General features: G+C 35.0%; 2 protein-coding genes across 2 annotated transcripts; both read right to left on the reverse strand.

The window, feature by feature from the left end:
- Positions 1-9,190: 9,190 nt before the first annotated feature.
- On the reverse strand, positions 9,191-11,315 carry LOC136822628 (uncharacterized). The gene is made up of 3 exons (XM_067078895.1): positions 11,208-11,315; positions 10,748-10,981; positions 9,191-9,593 (listed from the first exon to the last, which is right to left on the reverse strand). The coding sequence occupies exons 1-3, from the start codon at positions 11,239-11,241 to the stop codon at positions 9,352-9,354; spliced, it is 510 nt and encodes a 169-aa protein (XP_066934996.1). The 5' UTR covers positions 11,242-11,315; the 3' UTR covers positions 9,191-9,351.
- A 6,906-nt stretch (positions 11,316-18,221) lies between these two features.
- On the reverse strand, positions 18,222-20,262 carry LOC136822626 (uncharacterized). The gene is made up of 3 exons (XM_067078894.1): positions 20,186-20,262; positions 19,246-19,479; positions 18,222-18,643 (listed from the first exon to the last, which is right to left on the reverse strand). The coding sequence occupies exons 1-3, from the start codon at positions 20,217-20,219 to the stop codon at positions 18,402-18,404; spliced, it is 510 nt and encodes a 169-aa protein (XP_066934995.1). The 5' UTR covers positions 20,220-20,262; the 3' UTR covers positions 18,222-18,401.
- Between the last annotated feature and the right edge of the window lie 1,611 nt (positions 20,263-21,873).

Here is a 21,873-nt window from a genome sequence, read left to right on the forward strand (position 1 = left end):
ATATCACTATCATGGAAATTGACAACCTAAGGATGCCACACTTTTAGAGCATTTTAACCTGTAAATGGCCGATTATTCTCCATCATTGCAAAAGATTTCACAAACCCAATATTTTTGTTTAAGTTATCAATTACATGTCAAAATTAGGTTGGTTTTAAATAATGAATACTGCAAAGAATATTTTGACATGATTTTTATCAAAAAATAAAAAATATCCTCGATGGAATGAAAAAAAAAAACGCCAACCAAAACATGTACCCTCTTTCTTAAACAGACTATCGGATCTTTTTGAACCATACGGTCAAATTATTCTTACTACTAATTATTCTTATACTTTCATCTCGAATTATTCTCTGTGTAGAACAGAATGTCTGATGGTACCTAGAATGAACATACTGGTATTTTCTTTAGTCGAATCAACTTTATCACTTACTCTTACAGGCTCGGATACAGAGGGAGGCTATAACCAATGGAGGAGAGTGCACTTTATTATCGTATTACCTTATATGGAAACGAATTACTCTCTATTAATAAGATAGCCTACCTCCTGTATCCGACCCTGTTTAGGTTCCAAATAAATGTCCCCTCCCGCTTGTTAATTTTTTGAAAATCTTTCCAACCCTGGACCTTATTAGGGTCCCCCCTGTTTATTGATTTTTAAGAATATTTTCAGCTTTCAAAGAGAACATCTCTCATTTTGCTCTAAATAGCCTAATTTCAGCCTATATGAAGTACAACTCCCCGGCAATAAGACCCCCCCCAGTCTATTCGAGCCCCCTTTTATCTGGAACATAAGAGTACTCGAGTAAAGACAGTAATACTTTGATTGGAGTTGTTAGAAAAATTCTTACCAAATGGATGCATAGATGTTTTCCGTCAAAGTACGTTAAACACACTTTTTTTATAAGAAGAAGTAAATTTCGGTTCGGTTGAAGATGATCGAGTTTTGTTTTTTTGGCACTTTTAACCTGAAATTGTTCTTATTCTATGTCTACTTTTAAGCCTTCATTTTCTAAGAATTCAATCATTTCAGACTCGGATTTGTTCTTGAGTTATTCTTATTTTTGGCGTTTTGAGCCTCGTTGGTCTCAAAAAAGATATGTAGTGTAGATCTGTAAACTCCGATCAGAAATTTTTGTTGCCCAGGCAACTTTTATTTCACCTAAACAGCGAATGGGGGAGGGGGGGTTTCAGGGGGTACCCGATTCCGCAATTCCGTCAATTTTTTCTCCAATTTCCGTCAAACCGTCTTAAATTGAACCAAAATTCCGTCACCGAAAATTCCTTTGAAATTCAATATTTTTGTCGAAAATTCCGCAAATTTTGAATATCTTTTACCAATTCCGAAATTCCGCAAATTTTTTTGCTAAATTCCGTTTTTCCGCACTAAAATTGTCTAATTTTCCGTCTCCGTCAGAGAACCAAATTTCCGTAATTCCGTCTAAATTTTCGCCTAATTCTGCCACTCCGTCCGAAAAAAGGGCCGATTCCGCTCCTCCGCCAACCATGAACCCCCCCCCCAGCGAAACTCATCCAAGACACTCGCTCTAATGGAAACTGGTGGAGATTGATGGCGTGCTTTTTAAAAGAAATATTTCTTCCTAATAAGGAGTTACCAAAATCTTTAATGTTTCTTTAATAAGAAAAAACTATTTAAGAACATAAGGTTAATATCTTAAGAACATTTTAAGGCTTTGCGGACTCTGAAACACACGATTTCTTAGGAAATTGGACACAAATACTCAGAAAGGGTTCAAAGTAAGAACATGTTAAGAACATTTTTAGGCTTAAAACTCAAGAGGTTAGGAACATCCGAAATTTTAAATGTTCTCATAAAAGAATATGTATCTGCATCCCTAGTTTTGGTCAATTCCCCGCACTTTCGAGAATCTACATATTTTCAACCTTCAAATTCTCGATCAAAGACACTCAAAGCATACGATACCATTCAAAAGCACGACATGCACTACAATCGACTACAATCTTTTTCAAGGCTTTAAAATAACGGGTACATAGAATCTTGTTGTTAAAGCCATCAAAAAGTTATCAAAAATACACCAAAATAAATAGTAAAACTATCACCTCAATTAAAACTGAAATAGCATACATCTATGTAAGCCATGCCATAGCAGTATGTGTATGGTAGGCAGTAGCTACTATAGAAATTGACTTTCTCTCTTATCAATATGGCGACACAAAAATTTTTGAATCAAAATGACGCGTTCTTGACTTGACAACTACTTGATAAATGTTTATAAAACAAAAAGACATATGAGTTTGAAACAAATATAATCTGACACAATTATTTCTTTAAACGATGGTATTATTATAGAAACGTTTTATATTTAGACCATGGTTGTCAAGATTTATGTGACATCTCATTTTTTTGCAACTCCCACTTCTGGTCTTACAGCTTGCAAAGGTAAGCGCATGGACTACACAGTTTTTTAAGAACAAACTTTATAAGAACATGAAGTGATGGTCAAAATGTTAAGAACAAGTTAGCCCTTTAAGTACCACGGTCATTTTTTTCTTTTTTCTAAGTTTTTAAAAGAAAATTGCTAGTTCAAACTTTAAAGGCTTATATCTCCGGAGCTAGAAGCTCGTCTAGTATACTCACCATGGGTACTTAAAGGGTTAAGAACATTTTAAGGCTTAACAGCCGATTTCTTAAGAAAATGGAGAAAGATGCTCACAAAATGGTGAAAATAAGAAAATGTTTAGGCTTAAAACTCGAAAAGTTAAGAACCTCCGAAGGTTTCAAAAATTTTGGATGTTTTATAAAAAATGTGCAGTAGTTACCTAATTATTGGCTCAGTGCGCATCGGAATGGGTCTTTAAAACACAACTGGTAAAAAAGATTTGAATTTGTCGGGGCCTATGCGCGCAATTATCAATTGACAAGTCCAGGCTAAAAATGGAATCATCTGATTTACTATTGCGCGCATGCGTAAGGAAAAACTACATATGATTAATACCTCCGAGTGATATAGTCAAATCTTTCTTTTTAGTAATAGGAGATCCTTATCACTAAAAAATCTAATTAATTAATTAATTAATTAATTCTTTATTGCTCGTCCGATTCGAGTCTATACATCGAAATAATTCACTCCTGTATATTAAGTTGTATGGCGACTCTGCAACGGAAAAATATGTGGACACTTCCAACACTGCTGGGCCTTTACGCGGGGGTTACGCCGCTTAGCCTTTCTTGTATGTAAATGATTTTCTCCCAGTTTTGAATTCCTCCACTTTCAATCATATTCCAATAATATGATTTTTCATGTGCTATCTTTGATTTGCCAAATATTCGTTTGAGTACATATGCACATATAAGGAGCTTTCTTAGATGAAATTGAAGCGTGTAAGACGAAACGTGGTTTGGAAAATATATGTTTTATCAATTCTCACGTTCATGATATTAAAGAAATTTTAAAGCCAAAAAATATCTAATAAAACTATGGGAAAGGAGGTATTACCTTACAAATGCATACAAACATGCTTGAAAAATAATCTACAGGCTTTCCGGAAAAAAAGCAGGGAATCAAAACAAAAGTAGTAATATACCTTTTTACGGTTAGCTATTTCGTATAAAAAGTCACCAAAATTTCGAGTAAACAAACCATCCCATTGGCTAAAAGCAATAACATAAACAAAAAATTGTGCAGAGTATGAGAAAAATGCGCTTTCTGTGCTCTTACTCTGGACATTTTTATACTTTTAGCCAATGAGATAATTTGTTTACTCGAAAATTTGGTGACTTTTTATACGAAGCAGCTAACCGGAAAAAGGTGTTTTCTTTGTTTGTCTCTTTTTCTTATTTATACGCAATAATACAAGACACGCAAAATATCTCTACAGTATCTAACGATATGTTTTTATCTTCTCCTTCTATATCCAGGTCACCCCGTCCCGTCAAGTCTTAAGAACTCTAACCTCTATACATCCCTGTGTCACAGACCCACTGGGAGCCCAGCCCCACTGAAAAATTTGGTAAATTCTTTATACTCTCGGGTACCTAATAGCCGGGGGGGTTGGAATAAGCAGGGGGGTTGGAAAAAAATTCAAAATTTAATAAAAAAGGGAACTTTCAAAAACATTTTCCCAAAAAGTATTAAGCGGGGGGGGGGTTGGAATAAGAATATCCTGGGTGGAAAATTTTCGAAAAATTAATTAGCGGGGGGGACGGCTATTAGGTACCCGAGAGTACGAACAAATTTCGATACCTTATGCGTGTTAGAGCTATGGAGACTCCACTGTAGAAAGTGTTTTTGTTTTGCCTTGCCTTCGACGAATATTTCAATTTTAACAAGTCAATGGTACAGTATACTTCTTAAAATTTACAATTTTCTGAATGGTAGGTTGTAGGAGTCGAAAACCCCCATTTTTTAACTGTTTGGACTCACCCTCTAAAGGTTGTACCTTTCAATTTAAGAAATCAAGAGAAGTATAACCAAGAGGCTCCAAAGTACCTCATTCAAAGTTCATTCTTTTCGTTATTCATCTTCGTTATTCATCTTCGTTTCAAAAAAAAATTAAATCTATTTATCTCAAATATTATACAGTGCTTTCAATTATCTTTGAGTAAATGAGTTTTTTTCTCAAATTTTTATAGCGAATTGTATCTCATTTTGATTGAGCCTTCAGCCTCCCCACTTTTACGGTTGCTCCGTCGGGCCTGTGTGTCAGAAAAAAGCAGAACAGAATTTATATAAAATCCCCATTCTTATTCTTGCCAGCTTTTATGACCTAATTAATTGATTTGATTTTTCATAAAATTCTTTGATTGAAGAAAGATGCTTCGTTTTACTCACACTCAGATGATTCCAATCGCAATTTTCAATCATAGATTTTTATTTATACAAGAACTGTTCCGTTTTTTTTTCGGTCGGCACAATGTACAACATTTTCTCTGCACTGTATTTAAATCGAGTGCCCCCTCCCCCGGGGGGGGGGTGTAGATCACGAATGTTAGATGGGCACACCCCCTTCTCACAGACCCACTGGAGCCCTTGCCACTGGAAAAATTGACCAAAATATCATCCCCGGTGGAAAAATACTTTTTTTCCCCACTGAAAATAATCAAATAAACCAATCCTCAGTGAAAAATATTATGCTAAAAATATTTTCCCATCCCTACTGAATTTTATGACTTGAAAACAAAAGAATTGAATCCCCAGCCACTAAAAATATGGGAATATTAATCTCCATCGAGCTTCACTCTGTTATTTTTACCCTCACTGGCTAAAAAAAATCCTACCGGGTCTGTGAGAAGGGGTGTATAGACAGCGAAAAAATGAATGTTAAATGGACGCCGAAAAAACGTTGTCCTTCTATGATAGAATCCATCAAATAAACCAAATTTCCTTTTTGGTGAAAAATCCGTCTGATTCTTTGGAACTTTATTGTGAAAACATCGGCTTTTGAACTGAAAGCCTATAAGTCTTTTCACTTTCACTTCCCCTAGGTCCAAAAGTTGATAGTGTCAAAAATAATTCTTTTCTCACTCCTTAGGTGAAAAAGCTTCCAAAATCCTTTGTTAATAGATCTTCTTGATGAAGAAAAATAAGAATGGAAAACCATATAGAAGAAAAGAAGGAAAAAAGCGTACTGTAGTATTTTAAGATAATGTTCGTAACATTGATGATAAGGGAAAAACGACGAATGAAAGAAAAGTTAGTACCAAAAAATGATAATTTTGTTCCATTTCTCTTGAAAATAGGAGTGATGTGGTCCTGATAGAAGAGGAGACAATTCGGGATTAAATAATTTGTCAAATAGCAACGAGTAGATAAAAATCAATACACGCGCAGTGCCATAACAATTCAGAAATTCTAAGTAATGAACCCGTCCCGCAGAGGAGTTCCTCTGACTTTCAACGTAGCGTGTTTAAAGAACCAGAAGAAATAGTTAGATGAACTTAATTTTAAGACGGTTCGCTTTGCTGAGTCCCTTTTCTAACCTCTGAAAATCACTTTATTTTAGCCATCAAATTAGTGAATTCCAATGTTACTCAAAATTTCGTCAAAAATTAATTTATGACAGGAAAATTTTTCGTGTTCCGTCTGTAGCACTCCCGCATGCTACGCTAATGTTATAGTTTCCTCAATCAAGGGTTTATTTTCGCAGATTCACAGAAAATACACCTTTTCGACCGTAGTCTTGCGGTCTTGCGGTCCAGGCGCATGCCACTTTATTATTTAATTTATCACCCTTAACTCGATCCTTTTTTTTACACTTTTTTTCTATCGTCTTTAGGTGCGAAAAAAAGTCTGGGGTGGTTTTAGGGTGGTAAAACAGACAAAAAATATCTCTGCCGCAATTGGCGGCTACAGTCGAAAAGGTGTATTGACCTCTTATGATTTTCCACGAAGATAAAGTGTCAGAAGTGATTATAAAAGGTACAAAAAGTGTCATTTTATCTACTTTACTTCGATACTTGATTATCCTTCAATCTATCTGAGATGATATTAAACTCGCTGGGAGAAAGTGCAGAGAAAATTTAGCCAAACTTGAGTAAATTTGGGGGGAAAATAGACCCTTACAGTGCATTTTGGGAAGTATGGAAAAAGGAACCTTAAGGGCCGCACGATTGTTGGCACGTTTACCTGCCCCCCCCCCCCCGGGTCCGGGGTTTACTAACTGATCATATATCATATATCGGGCAGCTGTGCATTCTTAGGCTCCAGTCAACTCTTAGAGAGGCTATTTTGACTATTTATACTTTCTTCCAGATAAACAGTAATCTGCGAGCAGATTCTGATTAATCTGCACTGGCACGTATGCATTCTGAAAGCCATTGTTCCGTAAAAGATTCTACCAAGGTTCGCAGATCGCTTTGATCTTTTTTCATCTAAATTTGGGATGCATATTAAATGTGCTTTTGAGCGCGGTGATTGGTCGAGGCAAAACAATCGCACCAAAACCAAACATTAATGATAAACATAAACATTAGAACCCAGTCTCTTTCGCTTTGCTTTTCAAGCAAAAAGCAACGCGATTTTGAATGTTTTCGCTGATCAACTATGTCAGTAGACTAGCAAACTAGTCTGTTAATTAATCATGTCAGAAAGCGGGAACATAAAGGTGGCGGATGTTTACTAGAATAAGAGCTGCGTAGGAGAACCGAAAAAATTTCTTCCTACGCTTACTTAACTCCTACACTCACTTTTTCCGCGTGATACCGTTCCAGCCCGACTGGCGTGCCAGTTTTCCATGTCAGATCGTCACATTCACCATATTCTTTTAGCTTTACAACAGAGCCTGGTATGTGAAGAATGGTTAATCTTGATTTATAGATACTACATACTAAATCTTTCATGTCCTTCCATAAATCAAACGATTTGTTATCTTAAACGCATTATCGGCTTTTCTATGTTTATGGCGACATACATTTGGCAGGATTGTAGTATTCGGCCGTTCATTAGAAATGTTATAAAGTCTAGGATATTGGGAAAGGTGGATTCAGGGTACCCGATGAGATGAGATGGAGTTTTTATAAGATACTTTAATAATTGGTCATTTAAAGTGATAAAAATGACGTGTTCTTTAGAAAAATAAATTTTATTACTGCTTAACAACCAACCAAATCGAATAAGAGCTTGTAAAAACTCAATCTCGTCCAATTCTGCCATTTTTTCGTTCTATCCCGATTCCACTCCTCCGTTAACCTTGACCTCCCACTCCAAATAATTCCATAAAAAACTCCATGTGATCATTTGATAGCAAGATAGAAACAAGCTTTTTTCTGAACACACTGGTCTAAGGTCAATTCACTTTTATTTAAGTGTGTACTCTCTTTTGCTACCATTTGAAAATCATATATTCACTTTTATTTGCTGTCCACGTGGTAGAAAAGATGTGAGTACACACTTAAAGTGGGTGCACTTTTTAGTTTGCCAGTTGGAGAGTGATATCTTTTAGGTAACGACCTGTTTTACAAACACGTCGCTAACTTTCATAACTTAACCATATTTGTGTGTTTGGTTAAACCTATCTTCTTCGCAACCAGTCAACCCAAAAATCAAAATCTTATCATAATACCTTATCCGTGATTTATCTCTCTGCAATGGCCATGAGTTTTGTAATCGACTCTTGTCTATAAATTCTCGTCTTAGCTTTGTATACAGTTTTTATATTTTTGTTTTCGACCTGCATGATGATTGCTTTTCCAGCGCCAGTTTATAATTGCGGAGAAATTCTCTAAGAAAGCTGTTTTAGTTGATGGAGAGAGAGAGATAAAAAGAGAGAAATGAAATTTTTGACGAAGATGTCATCTTCTTATTTCTTGTTTAGTCGCTCCTTTTATCGAATGTTGTGTCTAAGAAGCTTCGATTCTCTTTATAGACACTATTCTTATTTCTAAACTCTAACCCTAATACAATAATGACCAGTTAGTGAGGGCTGTACTGAGAAATATTGCCCGAGGTCAAGTAACGACCGAGCTTGCGAGGTTGTTGCGTTGACCGAGGGCAATATTTTCAGTACAGCCCGAAAAAAACGATCATTATTGTATTTACTAACCGTTTCCTTCAGCTTCGATTGATTTTTAGCGCTTTATCCAGGAAAAATAGCAAAATAAAGTGAAAAAAACAAGCGAAAAGAGATCAAAAATTGTTATAATTTCTGACGTCAGACATAAAAAATGAGAGAAATGATGTCAACGCATTGTTCATTTTCCTTTGAAAAAGTGACATCACAATGAATTTTCCTAACGACGGGCAACTCAGGACAGTGTAGGCCCGTCGTCATGCAAAAAGAACCAATTGCATTGCGCAAAAAGCCGTGTAGCCCGCTTTGAAAAAGTAACCGATTAACAAAGTCCCTTGATGCGATCTCGATGATTCTGATATCACTGATTGTATCTGATAAAATCTAAAAGCTGTGCAAATGGCTCTTGTTACGGGGGGGGAGGGGGCTAGGGGGGCTATGCCCCCAATCCTTTTTGCAAAGTACCTCCTTAGACTCTATATTTATTGGCCCCCACGTGAAAATTGATATACTTTGGATCTTTACTAGATTTTGAATCCACGATCCCATTAGAACATTCTCTGTCCCCAATGATCATTTATCTAAACATTTTATTCACTCTAACTAGAAAGTGCTCGGTAACGGTAGTTAAAAAAGACAGAGGTGTCGAAAGGACTTTTATAACTGACGTATCTGAACCAATATGACAAAAAATGAAAAATTCACAATTTGCTAAGCTTTTATTGGGAGTGTGTATCAGGTATATTCAAAAAAAGGTTGATTAAATGCAATGGTTTTAAAAATTCTATCAAATGTTACAAAATTTTCGTTTTTGATTGAGGACAATATCCAAAAAGCCTCGATTTAGGAATATCAAAGAATTTAGTGAGATGGGGCAGTCTTGTAGATACCATCAAATAAACAGGCATTCCATCTCTCGTTGAATTTTAAACCACTTGGGCAAGCAACACATCCTACAGTGACTCCCTTCCAGCAGGCGATGTATTGGAATGGACTGTGTGGATCTTCAAGGTTGCCACTGAATTCAGGTCCTCGTGTTGGGCAAATATCAGTGCATTTCAAAGTGGTTGCTGGTTCCCATGGTTGTGTGGTAACACAATCATCTAAGGAAAAAAGAAATAACAATAGGTCAAAAATTTGCTTTAATTTATAATTAAGTGTACTTTAATCGTAGAAATTTTAGCGAGACTAATTTTAGCGTATATTAGCGAGTCAGAAAAATCGATTTTTTATTGGATTTATTTTAGCGAATCACGATTTCAAAAAATTTCGCGTGGATAAATTTTAGCGAATATTTGTATTAAATTATTGACTGAATTCGTTTTCTATCATTTCTTTGCACTGAAACCCTTCTTATTGATAAAAATTTATCAAGGCAATATAACCAGAAATTTCGCGCGGATAAATTTTAGCGATCTGTCGATTCGGCGTGTTTTAGCGAGATTTATTTTGGCGAAAATAGGGTAAACTCGCTAAAGCGCTAAAATTAGTCTCGCTAAAATTTCTACGATTAAAGTAATTGGTACGCTCAGGTGCCTAATAAAAGCCCCTCCCCCCCGCTGGTTAATTTTTCGATTTTTTTCCAACTCCCCCAGACCTTATTAGGATAGGACCCCCCCCCCGTTTATTAATTTTTGAAAAAATTCCCAGCTACCAAAAGAAGAGTTCCTTGTTCTACTCTAAAAATCCTAAAATTTATTTTATTTTCAACCTTTTTAGGGTTTTTAGAGGTCCATTTTCCAACCCCCCGGTAATTAGGTCCCCCCCGTTTATTAAATTTTTCCAACCCCCCCCCCGTTTATTCCAACCTCCCCCCGTTTATTAGGCACCTGAGAGTATACGCCCAGCTGACACACAACGTTGTTTCAACGTTCATCTAACGTTATATAGACGTTGTGAATATTGGAAAAACGTTGAAAGGACGTTGTGTGGGTGAATTGGGTTTGGGACTTCAGTTGTGCAAGCTTTTGAATTACAGGACTCTAACTTTTCAGATAGAGAAGCTTTTACAAAAACTTTTTCAAATTTCAAAAATATATATGGGACTGATATTAAAATGGATCTTCTTAGGGATGAGGTTTTTAGATTGAGATTTTGATACTCATTGCATCTAAAAACTTATGAATAGGGTCATATAGAAAGAAAAAATTTTCAAATTTAAAAAAGTGATTGGTTAAAATTAATTTGGAACTTTTTAGGAAGGGGTAAAGGGTCTTATGTGAAGTGTAGTTTACCAAGTTTCTCAAGTATTTTTTACCTTGTTTGCTGTAAAGACATTGGTTGCATGATTGACTGAATTCCAAAGACAATGGGAAACATGGTTGACAGGCAGCTAATCCATTTGAGCATTGGACGAAATAGTTGCTTCTGTATTGACCATAGTAGTAGTATTCGAAGTTTCCGTCAGCTTTTCCTTTGCAGAGGGAGTCTGGGCATGGGACAGCTGGTGGTGTGGTACCAGTGATCTTTTCGACCTCGAGGGCGTAAGAAGCTATAAAAGAAATGATAGAAAAGATTTATAAGAGTATGGACGTATGTCTATGCTCCATACGCTACCTTTGAACTTTCCGTTATCATCCAAAAAAAACTGCTACAAAATGCCAATAAATAACAATAATACACCGTTACAAAAAACGCAAAAATAGTAGCAAAATCATTTGACAACAATATGGTTGATATGAACGATAGATGGATAAAGAAAAAAAAAAGTTTCTTACCAGCGCAAAGAGCTAAGACGATGAAAACCTTCATGATGAGATGTGAGTGATCCGAGTATTTGAACTTCGATATGATGATCAAAATATTCTAGAACAACTCTTATTTATATCATTTCATCTTGGATATAATGGTTGTAGAAGAATATCCGGATAATTTGTTTATAGCTAATAAATCATTGGAATGTATTGTCATTTGAAAATGTAACAAACACCGGGATATCTAATTGCTTATGTAATATCCCATCGTGTCATAATGAAACATCACAAACATCTTTTTCATTTTTCGTCATAATTCTTTTGTCTTCTATTTTTTATATGATAAGCTCCATTTTACTTTTCATCTTGTTTGTATGTTTTTGTTTACTTTCTTTTCCAGTATTTTTACAATGATAATCTTGCGAAAATCCAACGGTTTTAACAGGTTTTTCAGTAAGAATTTCCTGGCTGCAAAGTCTTTTTTGTCTTTGAAACAGATTACTCTTTCGGAAATTAGATAGCTTTTAGATAAGGCCTACTCTATGTATAAGACTGAAGAAAAGTGAGCAAGTATCAAAAGAATCCTTATCCTCGTTGAATTTTTTATACTAACCCGTTGATACCCAGCATATATTTAGCTTCAAAATAAAAAAAATTGACACCTAAAAATTTTCACACCTTGAGCATGATGACAATTTCTGACAGTAAGGTGTCACAAAAATTGACACATTTCCAATACAAAATTATTTTTTATGTCAAATATACCAAATATATCGTTAAATCACTTATTGAATATTTAGGATAAAATAAGCATTTTAGACTCAGGAAATTGTTAGAATACAATAGCTATTTATAAGAACAAAGGAAATTTTCAGTTTTTGCTCACTTTGAGCATGATGAGTGACGTTATCAAAAAAAAATTTGTCAAAAGTTACCTTATGTGACAAGGATCTTGTGTGCCACATTTCATCCAAAAAGACCCACTAGATCAAAAGTTAAGGGCTGGTGCAGGAAAAGCCCCCCCTAGTTTTGAACCACCTCTTAAAGCCTAGTATGAATAGGGCTAATAAACATTGAGTTTCATGTATGAAATAAAGCTCTTAACCAAACGATTTGAATTAGAAATTTTCTTCAACCGAGGGTGGGGGAGCTGATTGAAAAAGTACGTACTTACCAAGGGAGTATAGCCATTTGCGTACGCGTGCGTACAGGAGGGGAGGGAGTACTTGATTTTCGACATTTTAGTGCGTACGTACTATGTGGACGGTCCTATGTCCCTCTTGCTCAAAATGTTTTATCCATCCAAAGTTTATCAATTTCGATAAAATGTAAACCTACCACGAAGAAATTGTTTAAGATCAGGTGAAGAATCTTTTACTCATAGATAGTCGTTGTTAAGGTTATCTCTAATTTCCGAAGGAATGAATGCCTTTGCTGATCCAGGATTTTAGTAAGAGATCAGCCTGATGTCTGGTCAATTGTTTCAGGGGAGCATTTTTTTTCATACAAAGAATTAAATCGAGTTATAAAAGAGTTAAAAGACGAATCAACATTTCCCTTTTCCCCGTTTAGGTTATCTCTGATTTCCATGGAGTAACGAATGCCTCTGGTGATCCAAGGTTTCCGTATGAGATCAGCCTGACGTCTAGGCAATTGTTTCAGGGGAACATGTTTCTCAAACAAAGAATTAAATCGAGTTATAAAAGAGTTAAAAGATGAATCAACATTCCCCCCCCTTTCAATATCAAGAAGACCTTTTTAATCTACGTTCTCAAATATTCTTCTTTGAAACCTACTTCATCAAAGTTTGACCAATCTCGACAAAAAGGAAGTTCAGGTTTATAGTGAGAACTACAATCGGTGTTAAGAGTCAAAAATTGTGGAAGATGATCAGATATTGACAGTTAGGTTTCCAGAAACTGAAGAGCAGTTTAGAGGAGAGTTAAAAAACTTGTCGATGGGAGAGTACTTGTAGTATCAGTGATCCACGTTGGAAGAGTAATAGATGGAAGAATTTGATAGGCACCAAGGCACCAAGGACGTCAAGAAATTTGGAATGAGAGATTTTAGAGTCACAAGTCAAAAGATCAATCTTGAAGTCACCCAACAGGACGAGATTTTTGTTTTCTTGACAAGATTTTTGCAACAAAGGAGTTAAGATTTTTCCGATAAAAAGATCAATGTCAAAAAGAAAGTGTTTATAAATACATCCAACAATCAAATTTTTTACGGTTTCCAGGACAATTTCAGCAAAGGTGGATTCAAGGTTGTCAGAATTATAATATACAAGCTTTGAAAGATCTTCACGAGGCTTGCTCTTGAAAGATTTAGAAATAAAAAGAGCAGTTCCTTCATCTGTTGTGACTGCCGGGGTATTGAATGACTTAAAACCAGGGATGGAGAGTTCAGTATTTTCGATCGTAAAATGAAGCTTTGTCTCAGTGATACCAAGAATGCTAAAATAATGGTTAAGATGAGAAAGTAACGTAGTAAGATTATTGTGAAGTGGTGTCTTTCTAAAGAGCAAATGTTCAGATGGAAGCAAGAAAGATATTTTTAGGAGAGGAAGTTAAGGGCTGAAACTTTTTTTGGTGAGTCTAGGGTACCTATGAATTTCTTCCCTGGGTATGTTTTTTTGTAAAAGCTGCTAAGAAAATTTGTATTGCTTATCGTGAAAAAATGCAATTTTAGCTATTTAACCCTTAAAACCTACAAAATGGTTTTCTTGAATAACTTTTTATAACTATTTTGTCTCAAGTTTTGAACAGTGATTCACTGCAAAGTTACTAATGCTATTATTAGATCATTGGAACCTAAATATTTTCAAAACAGTTACGTTAAAATCAAAATACACCTTAGAACCTACACTATTACACCTTAAAACCTACAAACATTGATCCCTTACTCACAACTTACTGAAACTGTGAAATTGCAATTCATGAGCTGAACCGTGATTCAATTGCTTCAATTACTTGCTAGAAATCCATTCCCAAAACAATATTTGTATTTTTCAGGATTTCATGCCCATAATGCAATTGCGCCTGTTTTTTTGTGTAAAAAACGGCTTTGAAGGGTCAAAACTTCAAAACTCACTTCATTTTTACTAATGTTTTTCTAAATCTCCATCAAATTTGTGTCATTATGGTATGCAATATGACCATGTTTTGAGAAAGTCGATTTTCAGATTTTATTGGCCACTATCATAATGAGCTTTGTGAGAAATCAAGTGCGTATTACTTATGGGTAATGAATCAACGGATCCTGCACTAATGTACTTCCCAGTTTTCTCAAAGGTAACGAATCGAGTGGGGATTGAACCCACGACCTCTCGCGTGCCGGGCGATGGCTCTCCCAACTGCGCTATCGATAATGAGCTTTAAAATAGAACTTTGAGGGCCTTACGATTTTTTTGGCGTGTAACCATGGAAAAGAAAAAAAGATTTTCGTACCTACCATAAGTATAGGTACCTAAAAAGTATAGGTTTTATGACCTTAAAGTTCATTTGTGTAATCACTAGGTCCGAAAAACTTGATTTTTTTACGAACTTCAAATTTTACGACACTGTGTGATAATTAAAATTCTTGGTACAGTATGTGGCCCCCAAAACGGCGATCAAATTTGAGATTTCTCTCAAATCTAGAGGAAAAGAGATTTTACAAAAATTTTTGCTGCATGAAAACCTTTAACATCTCTACTTTATTTCCTGGAAGTTCTTTTTCAAAATTTTCAATTTCAAAAATATTTTTCAATCGCTTAAAGATAGGTAGCTTTTTTCTAATGGCCCCCAAAACGGAGGTTTGAAATTTTAGCGATTTCTCGAGATATCTTTAAGATATGAATACAAAATTTTGACCATAGTTTTGAAATATGATTTAGAGGGTTTTGGGCATAAATTTATTTGATAAAACTTTTACAGTATACCCCTGGTTGTCAAAATGCAGGTTTTGGACCCCCAAAACGGAGGTGTAGCTAAAATCAAATTATTAAGCCCAGTGGTAATTGGGGGAAAAACTATGAACATATTTGTGTTTTCCCTTAAATTTACGACCCGATGGGTGTAAAATTTATGATTTTTATGAAATATTTCAAGATTTTCGATATTGCAAAGTCCAAACTGAAAATTTAGAAATTTTCAAAATGACAACTTACAACAACAACGTCTTAAAATCAATCTCTTTTGAAAAAAGTTCCATTCATGAATGGAATAAGCTGTGAAAATTTTAGAAAAAAAGCTTAACTGAAACTGAAAATATTAAGCTTTAAAGATATTTTTTTCCTATATTTTGCAAAAAAAAGTCAGAATTTGCCGTTTTTGCTGATTCAGCGAAACATTTTATATACAGTATGTGGCCCCCAAAACGACGATCAAATTTAAAATTTCTCTCAAAGCTAGAGGAAAAGAGGTTTTACAAAAATTTTTCTTGCCTGCAAAACTTTAACATCTCTACTTTATTTCCCGACAGCTCTTTTTCAAAATTTTCAATTTCAACAATATTTTTCAATCGCTTAAAGATAGGTAGCTTTTTTCTAATGGCCCCCAAAACGGAGGTTTGCAATTTTAGCGATTTCTCGAGATATCTTTAAGATATTAATACAACATTTTGACCATAGTTTTGAAATGTGATTTAGAGGGTTTTGGGCATAAATTTGTTTGATAAAATTTTTACAGTATACCCCTGGTTGTCAAAATGCATGTTTGGGGCCCCCAAAACGGAGGTGTAGTTAAAATCAAATTATTAAGCCCAGTGGTAATAGGAGGAAAAACTATGAACATATTTGTGTTTACCCTTAAATTTAAGACCCGATAGATGTAAAATTTATGATTTTTATGAAATATTTCAAGATTTTCGATATTGCAAAGTCCAAACTGAAAATTTAGAAATTTTCAAAATGACAATTTAGATTTAACAACGTCTTAATCAAGTTTCTGAAAATCAATGTCTTTTGAAAATAGTTCCATTCATGTATGGAAAAAGCTGTGAAAATTTGAGAAGAAAAGCTTAACTGAAACTGAAAATATTAAGCTTTAAAGGTATTTTTCTCCTATATTTTGCAGAAAAATGACAGAATTTGCCATTTTTGCTGATTCAGCGAAAATTTTTATATATAATGTTAATTTTTTGTTATAAGCTATTAACTCAACCTGATAGGAATGGAATTCCAAGATTTTTTGCTGTTTCTCATATTTAGAATTTTCGGTTTTATCAATGCTGATTCTAGGGTCCCAAAATACTGGTTGACCTTTAAGATGCTATATCTTTTACCCATCCTCTAAAGTCACTGATGTATCTGCATTTTCTGAGCGGTATTAGGTGTAGAAAGTTTCCTATACCCCATTTTCATCACTTATTTTCAATATCCAAGGAGCTAAGAGTGAGTTATATGCAATTTTTATCTAATTTTGGTGTTAAAATATCTCCTTCATACGCAAATATATTATTTTGAATCTGTCTCAAACCATCAAAAACATGCTCATTTTTTAGTATAACCATTATTCTTTCTAAATAAACAAAAATCGTTTAATTCTGATAAATCTACAAGTCAGAATCCTCATTTTAATGACAACCTCCGTTTTGGGGGCCGTCTCCGTTTTGGGGGCCATATACTGTATAATGTTAATTTTTTGTTATAAACTATTAACTCAAGGTGATAGGAATAGAATTCCAAGATTTTTTACTTTTTCTCATATTTAGAATTTTCGGTTTTGTCAATGCTGATTCTAGGGCTCCAAGATACTGGTCGACCTTCAAGATGCTATATCTTTTACCCAGCCTCTAAACATAGTATAAGAAAGCCGCGGCTGGAATGATAACATCTGAATTTCTACTGTTCTATCTCTGTCGTATTTGATGACTATTTGTTGATCAAGAAATAAGTAGTGTAGCATCTTTAATGGTAAACTTTATTAGTTTGTCGTTAATACTTACTTCGCAGTGCGTTTTAGACATTAATGATATTCCCTTGATAATACACTTGCATTGTGCAGGAAAGATCAACAATAAGAAATTTAAACAAGCACAAAATGACTAGGCTGAAAGAACTCAAAAATTAATAAGGTGCCTCGAAATGCCTTCGCAATATTTCAGTGAAATCTTTCTAGAAATCAATGAAATAGTACATCAAGATAATTCTGTGAAAATTTCAAGCCAGCACCTTCAAAATTTATCATTCAAACTGACAGGAAAGTTGTTATCTTAAATATAGTTCTTATAATTTTAATTTTGGCGAAAAACTATGGTTTCCACATAATACCCCTAAAATATGTCCAAAATCAGTTAAAGTGTTTCATTGGGTACAGATTCAAAGATATCTAGAAATAAAAAATCTTCTTGTGAAGGGAAATAAGAGAAAAATTTCAAAAACTATCTACCAATAATAAACTGACAATCTTGATGTTCTTATAAAGCTCGGAGACAGAGATGGAACAGCAATCAACTTAAAAGACAATGCGGTACATATTCCAGCCGCGGCTTTCTTATACTATGCTCTAAAGTCACAATTGTATTTGCATTTTCTGAACGGCATTAGGTGTAGAAAGTTTCCTATACCCCGTTTTCATAACTTATTTTCAATATCCAAGGAGCTAGAGTGAATTATATGCAATTTTTATCTAATTTTGGTGTTAAAATATTTCCTTTAGACGCAAATATCTTATTTTGAATCCGTCTCAAACCAGCAAAAACAGGCTTATTTTTAAGTATAACCATCATTCTTTCAAAATAAACAAAAATCGTTTAATTCTGATAAATCTACAAGTCAGAATCTTCACTTTAATGAAAACCTCCGTTTTGGGGGCCGTCTCCGTTTTGGGGGCCATATACTGTAGGTATTTTATGAAAGTACCTATATTAGAGATTGTAAAAAAGTGAATTATACAATATTAAATTAAGTTTGGTGATTAAGAGGGCCTAAAACCCAACTTTGTAGGTTTTAAGGGGTATGTGGTTTTAAGGGGTATCCACTGGTAGTTAAAATTGGTGCTTTAACAACGATGGAAAAAAAGATCAAAATAAGATTATACTGAGATTATTATTCTATCGGTTGTGATTCTTCAAAAAAATAGTTTCGAAGTTAAATACAAATTTCAATTAAAAATAATGATTACAAATACTTATCAAATGTTACAAAAATTTTCGTTTTTTTGACTTTGGTCAATCAATATCCAAAGCACATGTATCCAGTACATGATATAAATCAATGTTGGAATATCAAAGAATTTAGTGAGATGGGGCAGTCTTGTAGATACCATCAAACAAACAGGCATTCCATTTCTCGTTGAATTGTAAACCACTTGGGCAAGCAACACATCCTACAGTGACTCCCTTCCAGCAGGCAATGTATTGGAATGGGCTGTGTGGATCTTCAATGTTGCCACTGAATTCAGGTCCTCGTGTTGGGCAAATATCAGTGCATTTTAAAGTGGTTGCTGGTTCCCATGGTTGTGTGGTAACACAATCGTCTAAATGAAAAAAGGACAACAGGTTAAAAACTTGCTCCAAGTCAACGTTTAGTGTACATAATCACACCCCAGCCGAACTATTTTCCTCAATGGGGATAAAAATTCCTATTGAAATCCCAATGGGGATAAAAATTCTTTTTGTTCCAAGGTGGAAAGACCAAGTGGGGATGATTTTGGAGTGCAGTTTTTAAACATTGAATTTCGAGTGGGGATGAAGTCAAAGTGGGGCTGAAATTCCAGGGAACGTCCCACCGAAGACGAAATTTTCGCTAAATTTTTCTGTGGGGCTGGGGTCCCAACGGGTCTGTGACACAGGGGTGTATAATCGGATAAACAATACGAGCAGAACATTCATTTTTGTACGTTTTTCTATCAAATGACTTAATATAAATTTAGTTGCTTTAATGCATCTAGTTTACAATACCAAGGAACACATATGGAACTAAACCGAAAACTTGATTCTTGTTTCAAATTATGATTATATTTTAAATAAGGCTATCTGTTCACTTTGGTCTTTTATTTCTTAATTGTACCGATTCATTATTGGTGTTTTAAGGGCTGAGGTTTTTTGTGAAAACAAAAAAATTCTCAACCATTCTTACCCTGTTTATTGTAAAGACATTGGTTGCATGATTGACTGAATTCCAAAGACAATGGGAAACATGGTTGACAGGCAGCTAATCCATTTGAGCATTGGACGAAATAGTTGCTTCTGTATTGGCCATAGTAGTAGTATTCGAAGTTTCCGTCAGCTTTTCCTTTGCAGAGGGAGTCTGGGCACGGTACAGCTGGTGGTGTGGTACCAGTGATCTTTTCAACCTCAAGGGCGTAAGAAGCTACAAAAGAATTGAGAAAAGTGCGTATTAATCATTACACTGTTTTTGGAATTTTTCGATACGCTCAATAAAGTCAAAAACAATTTAAATCACTCATTTGTTTATCGCTAGAAAATACAGAGGAATGCTACCTTCATCAGATCCTTATATATTAAGTAAGTAAGTCTGCGACCGCAGTCGGAGGCGACCCGAAGGCTCCTCTTTCGATAGCTATCTACCCGAAGGTAGGGGAGGGCGCCACTCTTTCTCCCTGGATTTCTCCACTTACCCTTGATCCTTCTCTTAGTTGCTGAGCATCAAGCAGAGAGGCATCAAGTACCATTTTGGGAATCTTTGGTATGACCCGGCTGGGGGTTGAACCCACAACCTTGCGAACCGTAGCCGGATGCTTTACCACTGCACTACGGTCGCTTATATATTAATTACAGTTACAACAAGAAATGGTGCCGTTCCGAAAACCGCAAAATTAGTGGATAGATTATTTGACAACTATCTGAGAGAATCACTAGACTTCCTTATTTAACAACGGGCAACACTGCCTTGTCTTTTCAATATACAGAGATGATTCAGGAAAATTCGAAATGATGAGATAAGATTCCCCTCATCGGGGCATAACATTGTCTAAACATTCATTTAACGTTGATGAAATGGACGATAGATGGATGTTGTCGAGACGTTGTGTGTCAGATAAAAAAATGTTTCTTACCAGCGCAAAGAGCTAAGACGATGAAAACCTTCATGATGAGATGTGAGTGGTTCGAATATTTGAATTGATTTATTCGATATGATCAAAATATTCAAGAACAACTCTTATTTATATCATTTCATCTTGGAGATAACGATTGTAGAAGAATTTCCGGATAGTCGTTAATAGCTAATAAATTGAAATTGAATGTCATTTGAACAGATAAGATGGAGCTTTTATAAGATACTTTAATAATTGGTACTTTAATAATTGGTCATTTGAAGTAATAAAAATGACGCCTTCTTTAGAAAAAGTAACAAAATTGTTTTATTACTGGTTAACGACCAACCAAATCAAATAAGAGCTTGTAAAAACTCTTTCTCGTCCCCATTTGAAAATGTAACAATGTATGTAAACAGCGGGATATCTAATTGCTTATGTAATATCCCATCGTGTCATAATAAAACATCACAAACATCTTCTTCATTTTTTGTCATAATTCTATTGTCTTATGATAACTTTCATCATTATTTTTCATCATATATCTTGTTTATATGTTTGTTTGCTTTGTTTTCCCGTACTACATTGATAATATTGTGAGTCTATTTTAGGGGAAATTCAACGGTTTTAACAGGTTTTTCAGTAAGAATTTCCTGGCCGCGAAGTCTTTTTTTGTTTTTGAAACAGATTACTCTTTCGGTAAATTTCCATCTTGTTTGTATGTTTTTGTTTACTTTTTTTCCCGTATTTTTAGAATGATAGTATATTGTGTGAGTTTATTTTAGGGGTAATCCAATAGTTTTAACATACCTTTGAGATTGACATACCTATGAGAATTTCCTGGGCAAAATCCTCTATTGCTTTTCGGCCACATGTAACAGATTACTCGTTCGGAAATTGGTTGACCTTTAGTACGACCAATCCATTAACTCTACAAACTGAAAGGATTGAAAAAAAATTAAACATTAAAACGTTCTTACAAAGTTTTTCCACAAGGGACCTAGAAGTACTCCAGCCCTCTAAGAAAACCGGTTAGAAAAGGGTCCTTGTATAAGAGATAATACCCTGAAATATTATCACCAATGGAGAGCGATACAGAGAGTCCCTACAATCGGCGTTCGAAATATATCAGCACTTTTGAGTATTTTAACGTTTTTCAGAATTTAAAGATCGGGCGAGAATTGCAGTTTCAGTACTTCCACTTTGTTTCATTGGATTTTTCGATTTGGGAGGGGTTAGTTGGCTTCCAGACTATTCTCAGCCTTTGGAACATTTTTAAGCTTTTAGATCCTGAGATCCTAAGTTTCATGTTAAAACTCAGAGTTAAAACTCTACTTTCCAAACGTACTTTAAAGCACTTAAAAATCACTTGTGGTTTTCAAATTTGAGGGAATTCCCCTTTTGAGCCAGATATTACGGTAAGGATTGAAAATTTAACTAACACCCTCTCTAATTTTTCGAATAGAATTAGAATTTGAAAATCTTGAACCCATTTCGGCATAGGTGCAGTTGTGTAGTGGTCATCGTTCTTGACTTCCGTGTTGGAGGTCAGGGTTCGATTCCCACTCGGTGCTGCGATTCACTTGGCAATTGAATGTACCTTGACCCGGGTCAACCCATACCATGTGAGGAGAATAGGGTACCATCACTCTGATACAAAAGTATGGGTAGATATGCTGGACATTGAATGTGGTGCGGTGATGGTACTC

Source organism: Clytia hemisphaerica, unplaced genomic scaffold (assembly GCF_902728285.1).
Source record: "Clytia hemisphaerica strain Z4C2 unplaced genomic scaffold, Clytia hemisphaerica genome assembly, whole genome shotgun sequence".
Lineage (NCBI taxonomy): Eukaryota > Metazoa > Cnidaria > Hydrozoa > Leptothecata > Clytiidae > Clytia > Clytia hemisphaerica.